Source organism: Tamandua tetradactyla, chromosome 7 (assembly GCF_023851605.1).
Source record: "Tamandua tetradactyla isolate mTamTet1 chromosome 7, mTamTet1.pri, whole genome shotgun sequence".
In the NCBI taxonomy this organism is placed as follows: domain Eukaryota; kingdom Metazoa; phylum Chordata; class Mammalia; order Pilosa; family Myrmecophagidae; genus Tamandua; species Tamandua tetradactyla.
This window is the reverse complement of record NC_135333.1, coordinates 71,008,949-71,034,103: the sequence shown is the minus strand read 5'-3', so window position 1 is coordinate 71,034,103 and position 25,155 is coordinate 71,008,949. Positions and strand designations below refer to the sequence as shown.

Below are 25,155 nucleotides of genomic sequence, written 5' to 3'. Positions count from 1 at the left end.
ATTCATCCAGCAAGAAAACCCTAGATAAAAGAAGTGAAAGCAATCTCCTGAATAAACTAATTAAGGTAATTAAATGCCTAGATGCCAGCGAAAAATAACAAATCACACTAGGAAAATTGAAGATATGGCCCAGTCAAAGGAACAAACCAACAATTCAAATGACATGCAGGAGCTGAAACAATTAATTCAGAATGTATGAACAGACATGGAAAACCTCATCAAAAACCAAATCAATGAATTGAGGGAGGATATAAAGAAGGCAAGGAAAGAACAAAAAGAAGAAACTGAAAGTCTGAAAAAACAAATCACAGAACTCATGGGAATGAAAGACACAGTAGAAGAGATGAAAAAAACAATGGAAACCTACAATGGTAGATTTCGAGAGACAGAACATAGGATTTCTGAACTGGAGGATGGAACATCTGAAATCTGACAAGAAACAGAAACTATAGGGAAAAAATGGAAAAATATGAGCAGGGACTCAGGGAATTGAAAGACAATATGAAGCACATGAATATACGTGTTGTGGGTATCCCAGACGGAGAAGAGAAGGGAAAAGAAGGAGAAAAACTAATGGAGGAAATTATCACTGAAAATTTCCCAACTCTTATGAAGGACTTAAAATTACAGATCCAAGAAATGCAGTGTACCCCAAAGAGAATAGATCCAAATAGACATACTCCAAGACATTTAATAATCAGAATGTCAGAGGTCAAAGAGAAAGAGAGGATCTTGAAAGCAGCAAGAGAAAAGCAATCCATCACATACAAGGGAAACCCAATAAGACTATGCGCAGATCTCTCAGCAGAAACCATGGAGGCGAGAAGACAATGGGATAATATATTTAAATTATTAAAAGAGAAAAACTGCCAACCAAGAATTCTATATCCAGCAAAATTGTCCCTCAAAAATGAGGGAGAAATTAAAACATTTTCAGACAAAAAATCACTGAGAGAATTTGTGACCAAGAGACCAGTTCTGCAAGAAATACTAAAGGGAACACTAGAGACAAATATGAAGACAGAAGAGAGAGTTGTGGAGAAGAGTGTAGAAAGGAAGACTATGAGTAAAGGTAAAAAGAAGGAGAATTAGATATGACATATAAAATCCAGAAGGCAAAATAGTAGAAGTTACTACTACCATGCAGTAATAACACTGAATGTTAATGGATTAAACTCTCCAATCAAAAGACATAGTCTGGCAGAATGGATTAAAAAACAGGACCCATCTATATGCTGTCTCTACTCAAAGGACATGAGGCCAAGGACACAGATGGACATTTACACACCAATGTTTATAGCAGCATTATTAACAATTACCAAGAGATGGAAACAGCCAAAATGTCCATCAACAGACAGTTGGCTAAACAAACGGTGACATTTACATAAGATGGAATATTATGTAGCTGTAAGACAGAATAAAGTTATGAAGTATGTAACAACATGAATGGACCTTAAGGACATTAGGCTGAGTGTGATTAGCCAGAAACAAAAGGACAAATACTGTATGGTCTCACTGATATGAACTGACATTGGTGAATAAACTTGGAATATTTCCTTGGTAAAAGAGACCATCAGGAGATAGAAATAGGATAAGATATTGGGTAACTGGAGCTGAAGGAATACAGACTGTGCAACAGGACTGAATATAAAAACTCAGAAATGGACAGCACAATATTTCCTAACTGTAATACAATTATGTTAAAACACTGAATGAAGCTGCATGTAAGAATGATAGAGGGAGGAGGGCTGGGGTATAAATGAAATCACAAAGAAAGATAGATGATAGAGATTGAGATGGTGTAATCTAGGAATGCCTGAGTGTATAATGATAGTGACTAAATGTACAAACTTAAAAAATGTTTTTGCATGAGAAAGAACAAAAGAATGTCATTACTGCAGTGTGCTGAAAATAGATGGTACTTAATATTTTAAAATTTCAACTAATGTGTGAGACTAAAGCAAAAAATGTTTATTTGGTACAAATCTATACTTTGACTAGTGCATCTCCTAATATAACTTATGTAGATAGTTGATTGAACACCTTAAGTACATGGAACTTTGTATAGGACATGAGATTTTGTTGGTTTGTCCATGTGATGCCCTGATGAATCCCAGAGTGATTTGATCAGTGAGTGGAAAAGTATTTGCAAAGTCCCCTTTGGGGAATGGTGAGAATGGGGGAAAACTCAACTTCCCCAAGTTGAATTCTTGATATTCTCACATGCAATGTGGACAACCAAAGCTATAGGCTGAGCCCCTAGTCTTGGGGTTTGTTCATATGAAACTCAACCCCACAGGGGATAGGTCAAGCCTGCTTAAAATTAAGCCTAAGAGTCACCCCCAAGAGAGCCTCTTTTGTTGCTCAGATGTGGCCTCTCTCTCCAGCCAATATGATGAGCAGTCTCACCACCCTCCTCCTCTCTGCATGGGACATGACTACCAGGGGTGTGGATCTTCCTGGCAACGTGGGACAGAAATCCCAGAATGAGCTGAGATTCAGCATCAAGGGATTGAGAAAAACTCTAGAATGAGCTGAGACCCAGCATCAAGGGATTGAGAAAACCTTCTCGACCAAAAGGGGGAAGAGTGAAATGAGACAAAGTGTCATGGCTGAGAGATTCCAAACAGAGCTGAGAGGTTATCCTGAAGGTTATTTTTATGCATAAGTAGATATCACCTTGTTATCCAAGATGTAATGGAGAGGCTGGAGGGAACTGCCTGAAAATGTAGAGCTGTGTTCCAGTAGCCATGTTTCTTGATGATGATTGTATAATGATATAGCTTTCACAATGTGACTGTTTGATTGTGAAAACCTTGTGTCTGATGCTCCTTTTATCTACCTTGTCAACAGATGAGAGGAACATATGGAATAAAAATAAATAATAGGGGGAACAAATGTTAAAATAGATTTAGTTTGAAATGCTAGTGATCAATGAAAGGGATCAGTAAGGGGTATGGCCTGTAAAATTTTTTTTTTCTGTTTATTATATTTTTCTGTTGTCTTTTAATTTCTTTTTCTGAATTGATGCTAATGTTCTGAGAAATGATCATGATGATGAATATGCAACTATGTGATGATATTGTGAACTGCTGAGTGTATGTGTTGGGAATGTTTGTGTTTCTTGTAAATTTTTTCTAATTAATAAAAAATTTTTTAAAAAAAGAGAGAAAAAACAAAGAATTAATGGCTTACACTCCCCAGCACTTGGGACATGAGCTCCTGGGGTGTACATCCCATTGGCAGCATGGGGTAGGACTCCTGGGATTCACCAGGACCCAGCATTATGGGAATGAGAACGCCTTCTTGATCAAAAGCGGTAAGAGAGACATGAGACAAAATAAAGTTTCAGTGGCTCAGAGATTTCAAACAGACTGGAGAGGTTATCCTGGAGGGAGGTTTTTCTTATGCATTATATAGATATCCCTTTTTAGTTTATGGAGTATTGGAGAGGCTGGAGGGAAGTCCCTGAAACTGTTGAGCTGTGTTCCAGTAGCTTGATTCTTGAAGATGATTATATAACTCTATGGCTTTTACAATGTGACTGTGTGATTGTGAAAACCTTGTGTCTGATACTCCTTTTATCCAGGATATGGACAGATAAGTAAAAAATATATATAAGGATAATAAATAAATAAATAATATTGGGGAGTAAGGGGTAAAAAAAATTGAGTAGCTTGAAATACTAGTGGTTAATGAGAGGGAGGGATAAGGGGTATGGGATTATGAGTTTTTCTTTTTTCTTTTTATTTCTGTTTCTGGAGTGATGTAAATGTTCTAAAAATGATCATGGTGATGAATACACAACTATGTGATGATATTGTGAGCCACTAATTATGCATCATGTATGCACTGTATGTGTGTGAAGATTTCTCAGTAAAAATATTTTAAAAAGCGGAACAAAATAAAAAGGAATTAATGGCCTGCAAATCACCTGGGGCTCTCATTGCAATGCAAACCCTTATTCAGTCGGTCAGGGTTGGGGCCTACTGTCTTCATCTCACAGGTTCCCACTACTGATCCAGTGTAACAGGCAGCCTCTGAGGCCCCTAGTGATCCCCACCTCCAGATGTTTACACCTCTGTGTAATCATCTCCCCCTTGAGTGTGGGTTAAATTTAGTGACTCAATACTAGAGAAGAGGATAGGGAAGAAATAATGAAATGTCATTTCTGAGATTAGGTTATATAAAAGACTGCAGCTTCTGTCTCAGTGCACTACCACACACTTGGGGGAAGCCAGTTGCCACGTTGTGGGGCAGCTCTATGAAGACACTAATGAGATGAGGATATGAGAGACAATGGCCAAGGTAGAGAACTGAGGCCTTCAGTCTAATACCTCTTGAGAAATGGGGGCCTTGGAATAAGTCTGGAAGTGGATCCTCTTTTAGCCAAGTCTTCAGATGAGATAGAGCCTTGGCTGCAGCTTGACTGCAACTTCCTGAAAGATCTTTACTCAGAGGAACCCAGCTAAGGTGTGCCCAGATTACTGCCCCAAAGAAACTGTGAGATAATAAATGTTTGTTCTTTTAAGCTGCTAAGTTTCAGGGTAATTTGTTAAGCAGTAATAGATAGCTAATACATCTGGAGGCTGCACTTTGAATTGCAAGGATTTAATCCATGAGCAAATGACATCTGTTAGGGTTAGTGTGAGAATTAAATGAGTTCATACATGTAAAGCAGTTAGAACAGTTCCTGGCCCAAAGTAAGTGGCTCTCTAGGAAGGTGACCATATATCCCTTGCCCTGGCATAAATATTACATTCTCCCCCTTTCATATTAAAAGTATTCTGGTTTGGACAATTTTTTTGGTCACCTATCAAAAAGTATGTGATCATTTATTTATAATATAGCTTTAAGAAAGAGGAAGATAGAGACAAATAAGAAGAGAAATGAAGAAATAAAGTAAAAGCACTAAAGAAAAAGATCAATCACTGAGATTTCTCTCTAGGCTTTCGTTGACCATCTGCCATGTTCCTCTCTTACCCAGTTTCATAGCTGTGATATTCCAATGATAGGTTTTTGCTTCATTAGCAGAGAGACAGCTGGAGGCAGGAGAATCTGCCCATGATTGCACCTGGTACTGATCTGATTTAGCTAGGTTGGTCCGAACCTGAAGATAGAGATAACAGGTATGAGCAAAGGAGACAGCAAACAGAGGCTCAGGGCACCTTCAGGGCTGAAATATAGACAATCTCATTTCTTTCCAAGGGAAAATTGCTATGCTTCCAATTCAGGGACAAACTTAGGGTGTATACGTGGCTGAAGGGTTACCTGTTCCCTATATCCCCAGTTCTCACCCTGATGCTGTCCTTCAGATAATTGTAGATGGTGGCAGTAAGACGAAAGGATTCCCCACGAACCACTGAGTAAGGGAGAGTCAGATCAACAAAGAATGGCTTGAAAGCAGTTAGCCCAACAGTGGGCGAAAGACCAAAGCCTCTGGACTGGGAGGTACAGAAAGTCATGGCCTTCCACTCGGTGATGGTATCAGGAACTGTGACGTGGACAGCCTCCTTCCCTGAGTTACTGTGGGAACACAAGGACCCAGGTGACATAGAGGAAATGCAGCAGAGGGAGTGTATTTGCAAATCAAGCTACAAGTTTATCTGAAGAAGTGAATCTGTTGTATGGGGTAAAATGAAGAAGCAATTCAACTGGGAGAATGTGTGAATCTCAGAGTGGGTATTCTGAGATTACTGAGGATGTGCAAATATGGGTACATGTGGGTGTGGATATATGTATAAGCCTATAGGTAAGAGAAGCTGGTGCCCTCTGAATCTGTGAAGGATATGTGTTCTTATGGTTTGTCAAAATGAGCATGTAAGCAGAGGGCAAGAACTAAAGCTAATAGTGTCTGTGTGGGTCAGGAGTGAGAATGCACTGTAGGCACTTTAAGACTGCAAAGACGTGAATTTACTTTGAATGGCTGTATATAACTGTATAATAATTCAGGGAAAGGAATGGGTTCTTTCCTAACTTTCTTGGCTTAGTTCTTTGATATACTAGAAATCTGCTTTGAGTTCTCTGTTGATTTCACACTGTATTATCTTGCTATGGATTTGAGGCATCACTTACCCAATAGGAAACAGATTCCAGAGCCAGGTCTCCGGGAAGTACTGGCGGACCTGAGAGTCTTCTGACTGAAGTGATGAAGCTGAAGAGCCAAAACCCTCTCGACGAATACTACCGCCTGCTAGGGAGAAAAGAATAAAGGAATTTTGGAAAACAGAAGACTTCTGTTGTGATATGAATTGAGATGAAGGAACTAAAAGAAAGAAATTCATAGGGAAGAAGAGAACATCCCCAGAGACAAAAAGAAAGAACCATTGAGGAACTGATCAACAGAGAAGAAATTTTGACCAAGGGATGAATAGAAAAGGGCTTCAGGCTTCAAAAACCCTCCTCAGAGGGAGACCCTGGGGAACTGCCTGCATCCATAACCCACAGTACATTATCATGTTAAGGTTAGAGGTTCAGTGTAAGAATGGGAGGTAAAGGGGGAGCATTCAGAGTTCCATGAGTCTAAAAATCTCAGTAAATCCATAAACCATGAAGATAGCTTACCTCCACCCATTGCAGTGTTGTATTTTGAAGACCAGTGATTGCAATCTACTGGCTTCTTGATCTTGGCATTGGACAATATTTTCAGGCCAACATCCTAACGGGCACCAAAGAGACCAGAAAATAGCATGTTAAAGTTGTCCCCTCTCCTGCTACAGTGGCTACCCCCAGGAATTCCATCTTCAAAAAGTTGAACCAAAAGATTCTTTACTTATTAATGATAAGACTGGTGGTTATTTCCCAGTACTCAGCTACAAGATTTGTTTATTTCTATTACAGTGAGTGTGAAATATTCTCAATTAAATTTATTTTGTTGTTAAATGTGCTTAATTCTTCCAAATATTAGTCTCTGCATACTCATTATGATTTAGACTCTGAAGTGTGGAAGGGCAGGGACCGTATCAGCTTATTCAATTCAACAAACCACATTGAGCTTTATTAAGGGTCAGCCATTAGAGAAAGCACAAAAACAAATAAGATATGGTTCCTAACCTCAGAGACCTCCTCATCAGACTTGGGCCATACAATATCCCAAGCCTCTGCTCATAAAAATAGGTGTAGAATATTTTTATAATAATGATAGGAGATCACAGGTCAATTTTTCCTCATTTTCCTTCTCTAGTAATCTGGTAGAAAATAATATTTGGGGACCACAGAGAAAGAAGGACTAGGTTTATAGCTTTGTACAATGGTCTTCCTTCCAAGGCAACTGGGCAACTTCTTCAAGCAAAGGACCAAGAAAGGTTATCTTACATGTCAGGAGTTCCTTTCAATATTTTGGCCCTGTCAGTTTCCATATGGGTCTCTGCTTTCTTATATATGAACTTTCCTTTCCTTCTTCCCAGCACCATTGTTTCTATAAGAACAAAAGGGTTAAGAACACCTACCTGGAATAAACTGAAAAGGTCTGCGCCTTCAGAGAACCAGGGTCTCCAGATAATAGAACGTCTACTCCAACGTTCTTCTGACACTGGGTCAATGAGGGATTGAGGCAAGTCCTGTGGACCAGACACTGGACACTCATCATATTCAGCCACCTGATAAGGGTAGTGGCCATACCAGAATGGGAACATCCCATAGACCTGAGATATGAAGGGCAAGGAAATGAAGTGCTGAAACAGTGAAATCAGTTGGGGAACTTAGCCACAGTTCACTTCTCCTACATTATTTCTTTCCAGTACTCTAGAATTCTTCCTATGAGTATTTTATCATAGTCTCTTTTCTTCCTCTTTACATTTTAACTTCTATCTCTCCTTTTTTCATAATCTGTCATTTTTATCTCCTATTTCATCCTCTTTCCTCATCTCCATTTCCATATTAACCATACCTGTCTCATAAATTATTTCTACCTTCATTTCCACACCAGACTCTCTACCACTTTTTTTGCAAACTACTTCCCTAAGACTTTCTCTCCCATTTCCTGAAATCCATCTTTTAGTCTCTCTGCAGTCTAATTGTTTTCTGGGTCAACTCTTCTTCCTGCCCATTTTGAAGACTACTCACAGAGTGGTTGCTCAGCTCTCTCTCCGGCCTTAGTAGTGAGACACTTTCATCCACAGCCCGGACTGCACACAGCGACCCGGGAGCCGCCTGCAGCTGTAGTTCCACATCTGCTCCTGGAAGCTGCTGGGAAGATGAGAAGCCAAGGGAAACCTAGAGAAGGGAAAGGTGTAACTTGAAGATCATGGCAGCCTGGAAAGGAGGAGGAACAGATCATCAGACAACATGCCCCCAAAATGGTGTCTAGTGTACCCCTCACTTTTACACTTACTTTCCTTTGTAAAATCTAGCTTTTTAGGACCAGTATTCTATAACAGAGTTGGATAAAAGTAAACACAGCAGAATGATATAGAAAGTTTTAGAAGACAAACATTAGGAAAAAGGAGAATATGTGCAATGGCTGTATAGAACCTGTGATTTCCCAACATGGCTTTTTAAAAAGGAAGAGGTGAGAGACAGATTTCAATAAAACACGCTAAATCCAATTTCAATATTATGTTTTTTCTTCCCTTCCCCTGTGTTCTCTCCCACCCCAGCACACCCAAGATCTTTCTCTATCAACTCTTTTCCTCACCCTCCTTAACTGCCGTCTTACCTGATTGTCAAAGCACATCTCCACTGAGAATTGAAATTTGTCAGCAATAACACCTCCACTGGGAAAAATGACATAGATCACAAGAGAAGGGTTAGGCGCCAGTCTGGAAGTAAAGGTCAGTGAGAGAGAGAAGGAGCCTTTCAGACCTGAAAAGTAAGAGGGGATATACAGAAAAGTGAGTGCATACTCACCTACCAATGACGCTACCCACATGTTTGTACTTCTCATTGGGACAGACACAGGCATCCTGTTGTCTATAACTTCTTATTTTTCTGCTCTTCTGGGATTATTGCTAGTTTTCTGTCCTCATTGCTTCTACATATAAGAAACCTTTTCTGCAAGGTTTCTTCCAGGAGAAACCTACACACTCACCTTTCTTCTTAGAGTTCAGCTGTTTCTGCCCTTCCAGCTCCAAACTCCCTTTCCCTATTAACTAAGGAAGAGAAGAAAATAATCAACAACATAGAAGTTTAGGGTGATTAACCTAAACTAATGTGCATTCCTGAATACCTCCATAAGTTCCAGGGCAAGCCTGGGTCAAGACTGCACTAAGCATCCCTTAGTTTAACAAATGCAGAGTGCTGCCAATGCACCCTGAAGCCTCTACCTCCAGTAAGAAGTCTGCTTGAAAAACATGGGGTGAGCCTTGGGGGAATGGTGAGAAAGGGGGAAAATTCAACTTTCCCAAGTGGAGAATTCTTAATATTCTCTCAAGCAGTGGGGACAACCAAAGCAATAGGCTGAGCCCCCAATCTTGGGGTTTGTTCATATGAAACTTAAGCCTGCAAAGGATAGGCTAAGCCTACTTAAAATTAGGCCTAAGAGTGACCCCCAAGAGAAGCTCTTTTGTTGCTCAGATGTGGCCTCTCTCTCTCTCAGCCAGCATGACAAGCAAACTCACTACCCTTCCCTTCTCTATGTGGGACATGACTCCCAGGGGTGTGGCCCTTCCTGGCAATGTGGGACAGAAATCCTAGAATGAGTTGGGACTCAGCACCAAGGGATTGAGAAAACCTTCTCAACCAAAAGGGGGAAGGTTGAAATGAAACAAAACAAAGTGTCAATGGCTGAGATATTCCAAATAGAGTCAAGTGGTTATCCTGGATTCTTACACATTAAATAGATATCACCTTGTTAGTCAAGATGTAATGGAGAGGCTGGAGGGAACTGCCTGAAAATGTAGAGCTGTGTTCCATTAGCCATGTTTCTTGAAGATGATTGTATAATGATCTAGCTTTTCAACGTGACTGTGTGATTGTGAAAACCTTGTGTCTGATGCTTCTTTTATCTACTTTATAGACAGACAATTAAAACATTATAGGAGAACAAATATTAAAATAAATTTAGTAGATTGAAATGCTAGTAATCAATGAAAGGAAGGGATAAGGGGTATGGTATATATGAATTTTTTTCTGTTTTCTTTTTATTTATTTTTCTGAATTGATGCAAATGTTCTAAGGAATGATTATGGTGATGAATATACAACTATGTGATGAAAAAAGAATGTTCATATTGTATATTGATTGGGTTTATTAATAAAAATTTTTTTTAATTAAAAAATAAAAAACATGGGGCGAGGAGTGTAGATCAAAGGTCATAACTGCCTCTGGGATAGACATCACAGAAGCTATTCTTCACAGTAGACAACTGTCTACCATTTCTTGATGATCTCCAGGGAACTGCCTTTCAGATTTTATTCTCTCATAATTCTCATAACATAAAGCCAGCTAAAATTCATCCTCATAACCTTTTAATGTTACCAGTCAATCCAAAATACAATGGAAATGATTGTACCTGAAACTGTCCTTAGCCCTTTTGCTATTTGACTCTCTGGGGGAAATTCACCTTTTCTAACTTTCCTTCCCTGTCTATTCTCATTTGGAACCTAATTCATTGTAATCACTTCTAGGCAGACTATCATTTTAGATTTCTACCACGGCTTCCTGACTATTTCCTCAGGCTCTCCTCTGACACTCAGCCCTTCCATACCATTCAATCCCAACTTCACTTTCCTCCTAGGCCTCCCCACACCTCTGTCTTGGAGACAGTGCCTTGTGTCATCACTTTGACTTATTATTTTCCTTCCTAGGAAATAACACACCCCTCCTCATTCTTTTGTGTCAAAATGATTGTCTTGGTTGAGGTTTACATAATTCTAATTCCCTAATATCACTAAAGTTGACCAGGAGAGCTGCTTATCGTTATACATTTCTTTCAGGCTACAGGTTGTGACTTTGTTTTCCCAATAAGGCTGCCATCAGTGTTCATTTTAGCCTAACATCATCTATTTTAAAATACTGACCAATGGAACACAGAATGAGATTTATCCCAAGTACTAAACCATCATCTCTCAATTCCTCCTTTCGGCCTTTACTTATTGTTTTATTCCTCCCAACAATTTCCCTGGGTGCCTGCTCAAAATTTCTTTTAGTCCTAATTTCCCCCCTTCCCCTTCACTTGCATAATGCAGTCTGGGAGGTACTAACCATGTGTAACTATGGAGCACTTGAAATTTAGCAAACTGAGATGTGCTCAATGTATAAAATACATACTGAATTCCAAACTTAGTTGAGATAAGGAATGTAAAATATCTGTTAATAACTAATTATATAGATTGTATGTGAATGATATTTTAGAGATATTGCAATTAAAATTAACTTCATCTGTTCCTTTTAATTTTTTAATGGCTCACATTATCTCTATCTAAATGATCTATGCTCCTTCTCCAACTGATTCTCCTCATTCCCTTTCCTTCCACACACACTTTTTCCAATACCCATTTCCCAGCCTCACATAGTAGGAGAAGATGATTTCTTGGCCCATGATCACATCAGCTGAATCAATGTAATAATCCACCATTACTTCCTGGGGTTGACCACATTTCAAGATGCCATTTAGCCGGCGAATGCCAAGGAAGCTACGGGTTGTGCTGTAGAAGGGTCTCAGGTGCAGGTAGGCATTTTGGTAGTAGCGAGGCACCTCCTCTGGATTATATACCAAATCTTCCATTTGGAACCTGCCCTAAGAAAGAGAGAAGGAAACAGCATGTACTGCCAGCCCCACTAACCCTAGAGGGTTTCAAATAAAGCTCTCTCTCAAGTCTCCACTGCCAGGAATGGCGTGCTGATATCTCACTAGTGGTCCAACCAAGGGTGGGTGAGCAATCCCAGGCAGTGGTTGTGTGCAGCAACACTTTGATATCTAGGGGAGTGAGAGGAGGGCTGAATTACAGTTGTCAAGTAACGGAAAATGTGGGACTTATACCTCCACAGACTGATGCCTGAGAGAGAGATAAACATAAATAGGATTATAAAGAACTAAAAGTTGATGTTTCAAAGATAAGAAAACTGGATATAGAGGACAAAAAAAGTTGAAATATCATTATTTCTGACTAGAGTGATCAAATGATGCTTAGAGTAAAGAAACAAGTTGGCCACAAGGCAAATAGTATATGTTTACTTCAGTTGCATAATTGAATGATTACATTAATGTTTCCAGTTCTTTACTCCTCCCTGTCCCAATATCCTTTAGCACATAATCTTGTAGTACCCTCTTAGTCTGACTCTGGGCCAAGATATGTGAATTCCAGTTGAGAATGGGATGTTAGCATACGCAATACAAGTAGAGGCTTTAAAGAGCCCTTGATCCATCCACTTTTGTCCTTGTACCTTTATCATTGCCATGAGAATCTGCTCAGGCCAGCTTGCTGGAACATGAGAGACATGTGAAGCATTAGCCTACAGCCAGCTAGCCCACAGTCATGTGGGGAAGCCCACCAAGATTGGCAGAGCTGTTTATCACACTACCACAGGTGCATGAGCAATAAATGCTTATTGCGTGATATTGAAGTTCTGCAGTTATTTGTTAGGCAGCACTGTGTGGCAGTTGGTAACTGATATCAGCAGCTTGCTTTATAGGTTATCTAAAATCTGAAGTCCTCTTCTCTGCAATTTTTATGAGTCATGTTAGGGAGAGGACAGGAGACTAGGAGAAAGAAGAATTGACTCAATCATCTTTTCCTTCTTTCATTTCATATACAGGATCAGATACGGACAAAAAGATAAATTTGTAGAAATATCAGCTTTGATTCAAAAGGTTATTTAATTGACAACAAAACCAGAAAGGACATAACAAAAACATTGTCCACTGACGAGCAGGATTGTGGTGTAAAAGAGGAAGAATTACAAGGAGTAAGGCAGGGAACAGGAAATTTTGAAGTTTTCCTTCGGGAAAGTTGTCCTTGTGGGGAAGCTGGTCTTCCCTAATGCTTACCTCCAAAGAAACATCCGTCCCATTCCAACTGACTGTATCCAGCTTGAAGGAAGCAAGGCCATTGCTGTCAGTAATTAGGGTCTGGTTGATGGTTCCATTTTCACCATATATCACAAGAAACACTGCATGATTTCCGAGTAGGGAACCATCATGGCCTCTAACTCTTATCTGAGGGTAAAGGTTATTATTGGGCCATTAGAGTTAAGTGTAGAGTAGGCTCAAGTATGAGGTAAAGTAAAGTGGTAAAAGAAACTCTAAGAATACGTTTCAGGAGAGACTCCAGAGAAAGATGAATGTGATTGAAGGGTTGGAAGTTAGAATCTATGAGGAGCTGAGAAACAAACAGAAGTTACTTGCCTGGAACAGAGGCAGATTTGCCAGGCAGCTAATAAACTTCAAGCTTTTGGACCCCTCCCTTGCATAGTTCTCTTCCAAGGCTATCTACATGATTTGGCATTATTTTTCTTAAGGAGAGCTCTCTCTCTTTTCAAATTGTGTAGTCCTCAGACTCTGAAATAATCTGCATCTACTCTTTGTTTAGATAAAAGGTGATTAAGGAATTATGAAGTCTAAACATACACAATATCATTGTATTGGCTAACTATTTGGCCAATGAAGAAAGATGAGCTGGAGGGAGAGAGAGATTAAGTTAGATATCAGAAAGAAGACATGGATAAAGGAAATTTTTAAATCTCGGTTTTAAAAATGCTTAAGGAGCTATGAGTAGCTCTCTGTAAAAAAAAGTGTGTTAATAACCTAGCCTAGATTTGGGAGTCCAAACTAGAGGATTTCCATAGAATTCTTGAAGCTCTTAAATTCAGAGACTTGGACATCAGAAAATGAACCTGTGCTTTCAGGAAGGGCAATGTAGGCTTTTCAACATACAAGGCACTTCTCGTGGGATTAAAGACAGCACAACCTAGAAATTATGATTGTATATTCTAGATGCAGGCTGCCTGGTTTTGGTCATAATTACCACTTACTAGCTATATAACCTTGGAAAAATCACTTAACCACTCTGTGCCTCAGTCTCCTCATCTTTAAAAATGGGGTCAATGACGGCGACATGTAAAGCTCTAAGATTAATGTTAAATTAGCTAGTATCGTATGTCTATAGAAAGGAGGTAAAAGTTGTGGTTCGGCATTTTTTGTCTGCACAGAGACAAGCGTTCAACATACCTTGCCACTGAAGGGGAAATTGGGGTAATAAAAATTATTGGTGTCCTCAAATGTCATTGATCCAATCTGTGAAGAAATGTGGATTTCCTGAGTGGTGTTGGCCTCCACTCCTGGAGAAGGAAAACGGGTGATCTAAATACCTGATATTTTCATCTTTGTGTTTAATATAAAAATCCTTGAGAGGATGATGCCACTGAGACTATATTTCTGGCCAAAGATCTAAACCCGGGTGGGCCACGGTGACTCAGCAGACAGAGTTCTTGCCTGCCATGCCAGAGGACCCGGGTTTGATTCCCGGTGCCTGCCCATGTAAAAAAAAAAAAAGATCTAAACCCACTACTCCTCCCCAAACTTCTGGGGAAACAGGCCATGGACAGCCAGGTGGAATCTGGTATTTTCCCTTGACCATGACCTAAGAACAGGGTCACTCCAGAACGTGAATGAGGATAGGTCTGGAATCCTCTGTGTATGTCTGTTTCTAGGACAGCCCTTTTCCATTCTCTTTCCTTAAGGAGTCAAGGAATCACCCCAGCTTACCTGTCCCCTCCTCCACCACAGTAGCCACAACATTGATGCTGGGACTGTAGATGTAACCCGTGAGGTTGAAGGTGGCCATGTCCACAGTGGCTGAGAAGCACCCTGCCTTGTCTGTCTATAGAGGCAAACAGAGGCAGAAAGGATCAGTAACCTAATCTCTGCTTCTGTTACATGATGAACTATAGAAGGAAATCATTTCTTGCCTCCATACTTTAGTATCTTTTTTTTTTTTTTTTGCCTATTCAACGCTTTATTTAAAAAAATAAAAAAGGCACCACCAACTCTGTGAGAAAGTAAAACAAACCTGTCTGGCTATGGATTCTGGTTTCTGCTGCTCAGGCCTGGAGGAGGGAAAGCCCAGACTTGGGGTGGGTTCAGTACTCAGCCTGGTGGTCTTCTCTGGGGGTTCACTCCCACCTGTTCCTCCCGCAACCTCCTCATGCTCCCCACATGTGGACACAAAGTGTTTTGCGATTCCAGATAGTTTAGTATCTTAAACTCTCTTGTATCTTAAACATGGAATACACACACACACATATAGACAGGTGCACATATAGTCATGAAATGACTCTGAAGCTCCAGAATATGTGAAGATGAAAAGAACTAACTGAAGAACTAGAAAATTATATCTCAGGAGTGGTTAAATTTTTTATTCCAAGGCAGTTTCTGAAAGACTGTATCTGTTTAGGAAGAGACACTGTTTTGTTCTTTGGAATGGAATGTTAGTCCTGTGAAATTTTTTCCTCTTTGGGCATCTTAGCACTTCTGTATTGGCTCTTACTTACTGTCTGGGTCATGAGTGAGATTCCTTTCTACAATCCATTTACTCACCTGTCCGGAGAGGTTCTTGCATTTGTCAGGTAGCTGCTCCTGTTCAGTCTCTCGAGACCAGTAGTTATATGCCTTCTGACATGCTGATACTCGCACTGCCCCTAGCATGGGCTTTCCATAGGTGTACCTAACCGAGAAAAGCATGAGGAGTCAGAGTTGGGAAATTTTCCTTGAGATCTCACCCTCCTCCCCTAAAGTACCACTTTTCCCTCTGCCCCACAGCCTCAACTTCTGAAAGTATTCTGGTGATTCTACTATTTTCCAACTCTTGTTACACAGCAAGCACCATCCTAAAGTCAGAAACAATGTCCTTCTTTCCTCTTATTCCTGTTTCTGCATGAGATTCAATATTGTGTTCTGCACAAAATAGGAACTAAATCAATGATACTGACTGAGTGGCCAATGGAAAATAAGAGCAGAAGCACAATTAGAAAATATGTTAGTGGACAAGTCGTGACTCTGAAGTACATAAAATATCCTAAGTTTTAACCACTACCCCCACGATCCCTCACCCTGTAGGACCCCTTTCTCACTCCTTTCAATATAGTTTTACTCTTCACCAGATCCAGAGCTCTTATTCTTACCTACAACAAATTTTCACTAGGAAAGTTTTCTCTACTGTTGATAACTGCTTGGGTTCCACCACTTCCACCTTAAACTTAGGCAGCACTGGAAAGAGCAGAAAGAGAAATGGAAAAAGAATAGGAGGAGGATTCGGCCATATAAGTAGTGAACAGATGGGTATAAAAACAGTAATAATTAAAATTTAAGGAGAATGATTAAGATAGACTGCTCCTGAAGTGATTAACTGATTTAGCACTGATTCAAAAATAAATAAGTAATCCCTTCCCAGACTACACGTTGCTTAATCTGTGCTGATTTTGAGACAAGATTATACCCAACATTTTGACCTGCTAATTCCCTCACCTACCAACTTCCTCCACACTGAAGGTGCCAAAGGTCTTGTCCCCAGCCACTGCCAAAGTATAGGTGCCCAGCGTTGTCTCTGGTGCCAGTTGGAAGGACAAGTCTACAATGCCCTGCTCAGGCACCACTTCCAGCCACTGTGCAATCCTGTTGCTATTTGGATCCTGTGTCCAGGGAAGAAACACTAAATGATACACCTGCCTACTGCCCATTCTGCTCTGCGCAAAGCAGGTAAAGAATTCCACCAAGTCGTTCATGAATCCTGTGTGTCTGTTGTCCAGGAAAAATGGCTCCCTATGTTATATATTATTTTCTTCAATACTAAATGAGATAAATTTTTCTATAGGTCCAGCCCCTACTTGGAAGGAAAAGAGTCTTTGTGGGTGTCAAAGGTCAGACTGGGTCCCCTAAAGTATTAACAAAAATTTCAGAAAGTGTGCGTTGGGATATCATTTACAAAGAGGGTTTACCTTATTCTTGGTTCCTATTAAAGGACAAGGCTGAAGGCATTCACTGTAAGATACTTGAAAGACAGGTGATTTTTTGGAAAATGGAAGGGACTTTATGGGAATTTGTCCCTTTGGTTCCTTCCTTTAAAAGAAATCAATGCTTCTCTCAGGTACTCATATTATCATTCAACTATTGGGTGTCTTTGATAAGAACAGTGTCTCTTGTATGATGTCTATGACAAGTACAGATCCAAGACTGTTGAATTGTCTTCGCCCAGAGAAGCTGGCATTAGAGAGGGGAATAGACATCACAAAGATGTGTGTCCTTGTTTACAAGAACTTCTTATACTTTCCTATAACTGACAAAAAAATATCTACCTACCTGCAGTTCCACCATGGAGTACTGCAAAGGAAAAACAGACAAGGTAGGTTAAATCAAAGGATAAGGCTCAACTTGCTAAAGATAACAAGTTCACAAATGTTTCTTCTTTTTCTATTGCCCACCCCTTCCTTCATACATGGCTCCTTTAGGATCCTGGATGAGAGTCCTATTGGTTGAGGAAGGAGAGACAAAGATTTCCTCAAAAGTATCACCAATCTCCAAAAGATTTGGAAACAAACAAAAAAAGGCACTTCAGACAATTCAGCACACCCAAGTGTTCACTATAACTGAATTTTTCCCAACATGTCCTAAAAGCTCTCAGGGGCTCCCCAAAGTTTAAAACTCTTCTTGGTTTATCCAACCATCTCTTGGCCTCTTACTCTGTTATCTGAAAGTCACTGGGTTGGAAACCAGTTCAAGCACTGCAAAACAATTTTTTAAATTGCTTGTGTTCAAAAGAATTTGTCAAAGGATCATGTATAGTTTATCAAAAAAAGGTTGCTGATAGATGTTAAGCCATTAGGTTGGTAAGGAGCAGATTACTGTGCTTGGTGTCAAAGTCTTACCCGATGAACTTGCTAATTTCAAAAGGGAAAAGCATACCTATACAATGGAGAGATGAGGCTACTGCCATCTGAACCAAGTAATCAAATTCAACGTCACTAAAAAAGGGACAGTATGTGCTTCCTGAAATGATGCATATGAGGTACACAGCATTAACTAAGAAATATTTTCACCTACAAGGTTGAACCTGAATCTAATTAAAACTTCAGACTTGACTTCCAGAGGATATAGTAACACATTAGATTACACGATAAAGAAATAATCAGACAAATAAAAAATGTGGACTAGCCTATAAAACAACTAGTCTTCTTCAAAAGCCAATGCCATATTACTCAATGGAGGATATCTTACAAGTCATCTAACCTGTTCTCTCTCCTCTCTCCCTGCCCTAAAAAAAAGTCGTTATAATGAGAAAAAAAAAATAGAGGGGATTATTTTAAATTAAGAGAAAATTGCAACAACATAGCAAATAAATGTAATACACAAACTTCTAGATCCTAGTTTGAAAAAACAAAACCAAACCTCTAAAGGTTCATTTGAAAACACCTGATTTTGGACTGGGTATTAAATGAGATTAAATGATAATTGTTCATCTTCTTGGGTTTAATTATGATATTATGATTATTTAAAATATTCTTTTTAGAAGACACATGCTGAAGTATTTGGGGGTGAGTGTTGAGGTGGAGGTGGGAGAAAAGAATGACGACACAACATACTTTCAAATGATTCAGCAAAAAAAGATAAGTAAAACAAATCTGGCAAAATGAAAAGAAATGCTAGTCCAAAGTGGTATATTTGCAAACTTTAGTAATAAAAAGTTGAAAACAAATAGCTACTGAAGAAAATCTTTCTATGTGACAATTATCTTGTTACTGTATTGTTTCTGTTTAAGAGGTTCTGATATTTTAAAAGTGTAGTAATCAAGGTTCTACAAACTCATGGCCAAGGAAATAGATTATTGGAATGTCTAAGATGTGAATATAATTAAGAAACCTGATTTGACACAGTACATTTATTGGATTCACAACATGCATATTCTTGTTATTGTATATTCTTAAAAGGACTTTCAACTAGTTGAAGTCGAAAGCTGGAATTTAGTTACAGGGGGCTCAGGGAGGCTGCAAAGCATTCACAAGAGTTGTAAACCAGTTTGGATCTCTTTCGCAAGAGAAAGAGAATTGAAATTAAAATTTCATTGCCTTTGCATATTCATCATTTCTTAGAACATTTGCATTAATTCAGAAAAAGAAATAAAAAGACAATAGAAAAAGAAATAAAATGAACACAGGAAAGGAAAAAAAGTTGACTAATATGCAACTTTAGGTGATGATATTGTGAATTACTGATTATGTATGTTGATGTTTTAGTTGATTTCTTAATTTTTTAATTAATAAATAAATTGTTTAAAAAATTTCCTTGCCTTGATTCTTAGCTAAGTACCACCACTGTCCTTATGACTCCAACTGATGCAGAAGCTAAGCCTCACTAAATATAAATATCAGCCTTAATATCAGGGATAATGACTATTCTTCAGAACAGCCAAAAAATAAGTGGAGATAAGGATCAAAATAAAAAAAGACATTCACAAACCAGTGCTGTACAGACAATCAGGAGGCAAATATCACTGAGACTGCTATAGATTGGTATAAGAACTAGCAAAGAACATTTACTTCAAAGAACAAAATTCTTTTCTCAACAGGACGTCCAGAATCAGGGGAACATGAGTTACCCAGAATAAGGCTCAGGGAGAAAATAAGAGTTTAACAGGGAAAATGGCATTTCCAGCTGTAAGCTCCCAGAGGTTTCTGTGTATAGCCACCAAACTAGATGGGGTCAATCTAAGTATATTTCAGCTTTTTGGAGATAAGATACTGCGCTCTGTAATTTTTGTCCCTCAATTTCTTAATAAAGTTCCTTTCAGTAATTTCAATGATTCAACTGAATTTGAAGGGAGGGGCTGGCTAGAGAAACGGGGTGGGGAGGATGGAATAATTTTACAAGTGAATATAGCATAATATGGAAATCAGAGCCCTTCCTGGTAATCCAGCATCATTTATGCAGAGAGGAAAGATAATATTCAAAGGCAGCTAATGAAATGACCCTTGAGGGAGCAGTAGAGTCTACAATAGCTGGGTGAGGCCACCCTTTCACCCTAGCATTTCCTCTTTGCAGCTCTAGAATCCACAGCCTATTAAGAATTAAGTACTTAGTATTATACCAAACTACTGCTAAGGAGGGGATCCAGGTGATTGGATAAACTAAGAATTTTAATTGGAAAAGAAAGCAGTGGTGGAAGAAGATACCAATCTATAACTAGTTCATATACTATATACTTAAAGAAAACAAGTTCTGAGAACATAAATACTGCAGAGAGATAGTGCTTTCCCTATGATTATCTTTAAAAGCTTCATTTCAATACATGGGCTGTGACTGTGGAAGAAAGAAGGCAGCAGAGCTGTCAGTGAGGTAAGTAGATGTGACACAAGCCCCAAAATGAGGTCAGACCTTTGACAAGGCTTATGATTCTAGGGATCAGGCTGTTCAAGGAAAATTTAAATATTTGCCAAATGTTACCACATTTTTACCTTTGGCGTTTTTTTGTTGTTTTTTTTTTTTAATGTTGTCCTAAAGAATTTTCTATTTTATTGCTTAAAATTATCTAAAAATTAAGATTGGTCAATAAACAAATTGTCCAAAAAAACAACTTAAAATAATTGCCTTTCTTTATATTGTATAAAGAGGTGTGGATATTCTAATTTATCCCTTTTCTTATATATGCTCCTGAGTTATTATTTCTTAATGCTTGCATGGCAAAGCCACTGGGCATCATTCCTAAAGAGAAGGTTTTGAAGTTTGCAAAACCTCTTTTAAAACAGCAGCCAACGTAACCATGCCTCAGGAAGGCCAACCTAATGGGCATGTCGATACCAAAGCCGAGAACTAGTGACTCTGTTTGCTTTTAGGCAGACAAGGGCTGGGAGGATTTAGGTTAGTACCCCAGGGGCTCAATTCCAGTTTCTCTTCTGCAACACAGAAGGCTTTGCCTGTCTCACCCTTGCACAGAATCTCTACTCCTTTGCCCGATTTTCTCAGCCTGCTCTCATTCCTTTCCCTTGCCTTCCTCCCGACTAAATTCTCACCTTGTCATTCACTGTGTCAAATTTCCTGTTCAGGGTGACAATGCGAAAATACACTGAAAGGGACAGGAATCATTAGAAAAGGGGTTTTCCCCTCTCAGAATCTCCCTTTCCTCTTCCCTCCACCCCCACCCCAAAACTTTACTTCTGAGTCAGCAAACCCCAGCAGGTAGAAAACATACTATTAAAATGAAAAACCTAGTCTAAGAGTAGAGGTAAAACCCAAAAAGGGTTTCTCTTCAGGGCTCCTGAAACCTCAGAATGGAGTCCTCTAAAGGAAAAGGTACAAATTCAAACTCAGAAGCCCAAGCCAAATGCCCTGGATGCTTTCTTATCCTCATGCAAGCAGCTTGCTGGAAGACCTAGCAACCCCAATTACATTTGACATATTCCAGGAAAAACGTGCACTTTCGTTTTTAATACATAAGCACAATAGCAATGCCACCCACTACTCTTGCTTGTGTAACACTGGGCGTATATTCAACATCCATAAACTTCATCCCTCCAGACATTGCTCTTTTCTGCACAGGCTGTTCCATGGAACTACCATCCTACCACAAATCCCCTCTTTACCACTGTGCACAGCTATTCCCCAGTCTTTTGCCAAACGCCACATGTGCCTCTTACCTTCTTGCCCTGGGGTGTACACAGGTTTGTCTGTCTGTACAAATGTGCCACTCCCCTGCCTCTGAATTAGAACCTTCTTCTTCTCCTCAAAGCTGATGTTATTTCCAATTCCTGACACCTGGATTGTGGCCGCTTCTTCTGTGCCACCAGCAGGAGGTGGTACCTAGACAAGAAAGGGGAGCTCTGGGGAGGAGTAGGAGATTGGAAGAACAGAATCAACTGGTCTCAACCCAACAGAGGGCTAGCAAAAGGAAAGAAGTGAGTCAGATGAGGGTTGCAAGGGTAGAACCATAAACCAAAGTTGCCAGGAAGGAGAAAGGAATCAATAATATCAGAGGTTAAGGTCAGGAATGAAAAGTAGAAATCCAAGAATAAGGAAATTGTAGGGGAATTATGGCCAAGATTCTAAGTTAAGTTTGGGGGAGATAGGCTTTGGAGGCCATGGTGAAGTAAGGTAACAGAAATCATATTTAATCAGATAACAGCCAATGCCTAGGGAGGAAAATAAGGGATGAGATTAGGGGCTGAGTCTGTGCTTACCAAAAAGGAGATGCAATGCAAGTGCCTCTTCTTTAACCCAGAGTATTCTAGCAATTTCTGGGACTTGTCCTTGGTCTCTAGAGTAATAGTGAATTTTACACCACAGTACCCAGGGCTTAGATCCAAACAAACCTTCTGAGTGGAAGGGAAGTTAAGCTGAGCTGGTAGTGTCACCAGGTAGTTTCTGTTAAAGTATAAAAAGGATTGCAAGATAGTAACGCTTCCTTAATTTAATGAAAACCTAGGCATTATCCTAAGTACTCAGCATATAGCAATGAATTAAACAGATCAGGCCCTGCCCTGATGAACCTTATTTTCTATAAGGGAGAAGCAGACAAGTAATAAAATAACTCAATGAACAGCCTTAAACTTCCCCCAATTAGGAGGCCATCCCTGAGAACCTATGCCTAGGGTACCAAGCAAGGAAACAGTGCTATTACAGAGAACAGGATAAATGAGAGGTCTCCCACATTTTAGTATTTATCTTTTATTTAAAACTCCCACTTGGAACTTCAGATTTACTCTCTGGGTAAAGGAGCCCTGGAACAAAGGAAGGGAAAAGATGATAAGGAAATCAAGCCATCAGATAATAAATTAGAGGTTATCTCCTCTTCCCAAAATTTATATTTGAGAAAGATAGACAAAGAAGTCCCCTTCCCTAAATCAACTCTGACTCCAAGAACTTACGGGTGAAGTTCTTCTGCAATGGCTGTCAACAGGGCCAATGTTCCTAGAAGAAGTTGGGCCCACATCTTTCTGGGTGAGCCAGATTCCTCAGGACCAGGAAGCAGAGGTCTGCCCCCCTGCAGTAGCTTATGTACTGATCCCACCCACCTCCACCTCCTGGGAGGGTGTAGGGCTCTGACTGATGCTCCAGCCAATCACCTAGAGGGGCCTCAGGTGAAGGTGGTAGAACAGGATAGGGTTTCTATTCACTTTGTCAAATTTGTTTCTCTCTGGAATTCTCATACTGGCTCAGCCAGTCCATAATACCAGTTTTGGGCAAAATCCAGGGCTGTGTATTTGGAATGGTAAAGCTCTCAGAGCACATTTTGGACTCCTCCCTTTTTTCTGGTTTCATTCCAAATTCCTATTCTCATTTGATCTCCTTTTCTCCTTCTATTATTCTTTTCTATTCTATTAACATATATTTGAGAATATACTGATTGGGAATTTTTAAAAATTAATGCTACTTAGTATTGTTATGACTGTATGGAAATAGAGACATACACAATCCTGGAGGAAATACAAATTAGACAACTTTTCTGAGAGCAATTTCACAATACACAGCAGAAGCCTCTAAGATTTCCATATTCTTTGACATGGCAACTCCTATTCTGTAATGTATCTTAGTGGGAAAAAGATCATTCATTTATACAAACATTTACCTACATTGAGTTTCTTCATAGTGTTCTTAATAACAGTGAGACTTGGAAGCACCTAAAGTATAAATTAGCAAAGACAATTTCCTGGGCCAATGACCTACCAAATCAAGTCAACTTAAACAAAAAGGGTTTCTGATAACTGGGTGATTAGAGACGTGAAGGAAGAACTGAAGGAACCAGAGAAACTCCATAAACTTTATGGCCTGGGATTAGAGACTTGATACTGTGAAGACTCACTTCTTCCACTCTTTCACTTTTTATTTGCTTATGTCTGATAGGCCTCATTGTCTCCTACTGCACAGGCTTTCCTCCAAGTAATGGAAAAAATGGCACCTGTGAGTACTCAATTCATGTTCTTCCAGCTCTATGACTCCATAGACAAAACTTTTTCACCAATGTTGTGGTTTGCATACTATGATAGGCAGGGCCTGGGTCATGCTCTCACCAAGTGGCCAAACTGATGGGGCATCACGATTGGCAAGCCCCCCAGAAGCACATGCAGTTGTAAGGGCCAGCCCTACTGGAAGGAAGAGAGGCTCACTACCATACAAAATGCGTTAGAAGAGAGATGCAAGGAAAATAAAACATTAAGTCTATTACAATGACCAATGAGATGAGTTTGTTTGAATAATAATAATAATAATATGACAATAATAATTGTCATATTAATATAAAGAAATGCCATGCTTTCTGGAGAACTGATCTTTTTTTTTTTATCAGGCAAAGACTTTATTTCAGGGAGAAACAGAGCCACCTGGGGGCAGCCACAGCGTTTCAAGCGAGAAGCAGCCACCCCGAGGTGGCAAAGGATAGGGTTTTTTTGTTTGTTTGGTTTTTTATTTTATTTTAAAAATAAAAACTTTATTGAAAAGTAATTTCATATACCATTCAGTTTCCCCATTTAAAGTGTATAATTTAACGGTTTTATATTCATAAGGCTGTGCAATGATTAGCACAATTTAATTTTTTTTATTAATTAAAAAAATTAACTAACACAACATTTAGAAATCATTCCATTCTACATATGCAATCAGTAATTCTTAATATCATCACATAGATGTGTGATCATCATTTCAAGAACTGATCTTTGATAAGGCAGTCAAGTCAACTCACCTGGGACAAAACTGTCTCTTCAATAAATGGTACTTAAATAGGCTGAGCCTTCAATCTTGGGGTTTGTTCATATGGAACTTAACCCCCAAAGGATAGGCTATGCCTACTTAAAATTAGGCCTAAGTGTCACCCCCAGAGAATCTCTTTTGTTGCTCAGATGTGACCGCTCTCTCTCAACCAACACGACAAGCAAACTCATTGCTCTCCCCCTCTCTACGTGGGACATGACTCCCAGGGGTGTAAACCTTCCTGGTAACGTGGGACAGAAATCCTAGAATGAGCTGGGACTCAGCATCAAGGGGTTGAGAAAACCTTCTTGACCAAAAGGGGAAAGAAAGAAATGAGACAAAATAAAGTGTCATTAGCTGAGAGATTTCAAACAGAGTTGAGAGGTTATCCTGGAGGTTATTCTTATGCATTATATAATAATATCTTTTTACTTAAGGTATATTGAAGAGGCTAGAGGGAAGTGCCTGAAAATGTAGAGCTATGTTCTGGTAGCCATGTTTCTTGAAGATGATTGTATAATGATATAGCTTTCACGATGTGACTGTGT

General features: G+C 39.4%; 1 protein-coding gene across 4 annotated transcripts in view; it reads right to left on the bottom strand.

Annotated features, from left to right (window-relative positions):
* The window catches only part of A2ML1 (alpha-2-macroglobulin like 1), a 79,641-nt gene extending 56,736 nt beyond the window's left edge, over positions 1 to 22,905 (bottom strand). For 2 of the 4 annotated variants that reach the window (XM_077169956.1, XM_077169957.1), the window contains exons 1-20: positions 22,789 to 22,905; positions 22,102 to 22,285; positions 21,562 to 21,724; positions 20,938 to 20,990; positions 17,234 to 17,254; positions 16,407 to 16,566; positions 16,060 to 16,144; positions 15,476 to 15,602; positions 14,645 to 14,759; positions 14,108 to 14,217; positions 12,929 to 13,096; positions 11,450 to 11,677; positions 9,029 to 9,089; positions 8,657 to 8,802; positions 8,065 to 8,214; positions 7,449 to 7,643; positions 6,565 to 6,658; positions 6,076 to 6,193; positions 5,298 to 5,526; positions 4,984 to 5,110 (exon numbers count right to left, since the gene is read on the bottom strand). In XM_077169956.1, coding sequence (XP_077026071.1) covers positions 4,984 to 5,110; positions 5,298 to 5,526; positions 6,076 to 6,193; positions 6,565 to 6,658; positions 7,449 to 7,643; positions 8,065 to 8,214; positions 8,657 to 8,802; positions 9,029 to 9,089; positions 11,450 to 11,677; positions 12,929 to 13,096; positions 14,108 to 14,217; positions 14,645 to 14,759; positions 15,476 to 15,602; positions 16,060 to 16,144; positions 16,407 to 16,566; positions 17,234 to 17,254; positions 20,938 to 20,990; positions 21,562 to 21,724; positions 22,102 to 22,285; positions 22,789 to 22,853 — 2,599 coding nt within the window. In that variant the 5' untranslated portion in view covers positions 22,854 to 22,905. The remainder of the gene's footprint in view (positions 1 to 4,983; positions 5,111 to 5,297; positions 5,527 to 6,075; positions 6,194 to 6,564; positions 6,659 to 7,448; positions 7,644 to 8,064; positions 8,215 to 8,656; positions 8,803 to 9,028; positions 9,090 to 11,449; positions 11,678 to 12,928; positions 13,097 to 14,107; positions 14,218 to 14,644; positions 14,760 to 15,475; positions 15,603 to 16,059; positions 16,145 to 16,406; positions 16,567 to 17,233; positions 17,255 to 20,937; positions 20,991 to 21,561; positions 21,725 to 22,101; positions 22,286 to 22,788) is intronic. The other 2 variants (XM_077169958.1, XM_077169959.1) reach the window with 2 other exon arrangements.
* Between the last annotated feature and the right edge of the window lie 2,250 nt (positions 22,906 to 25,155).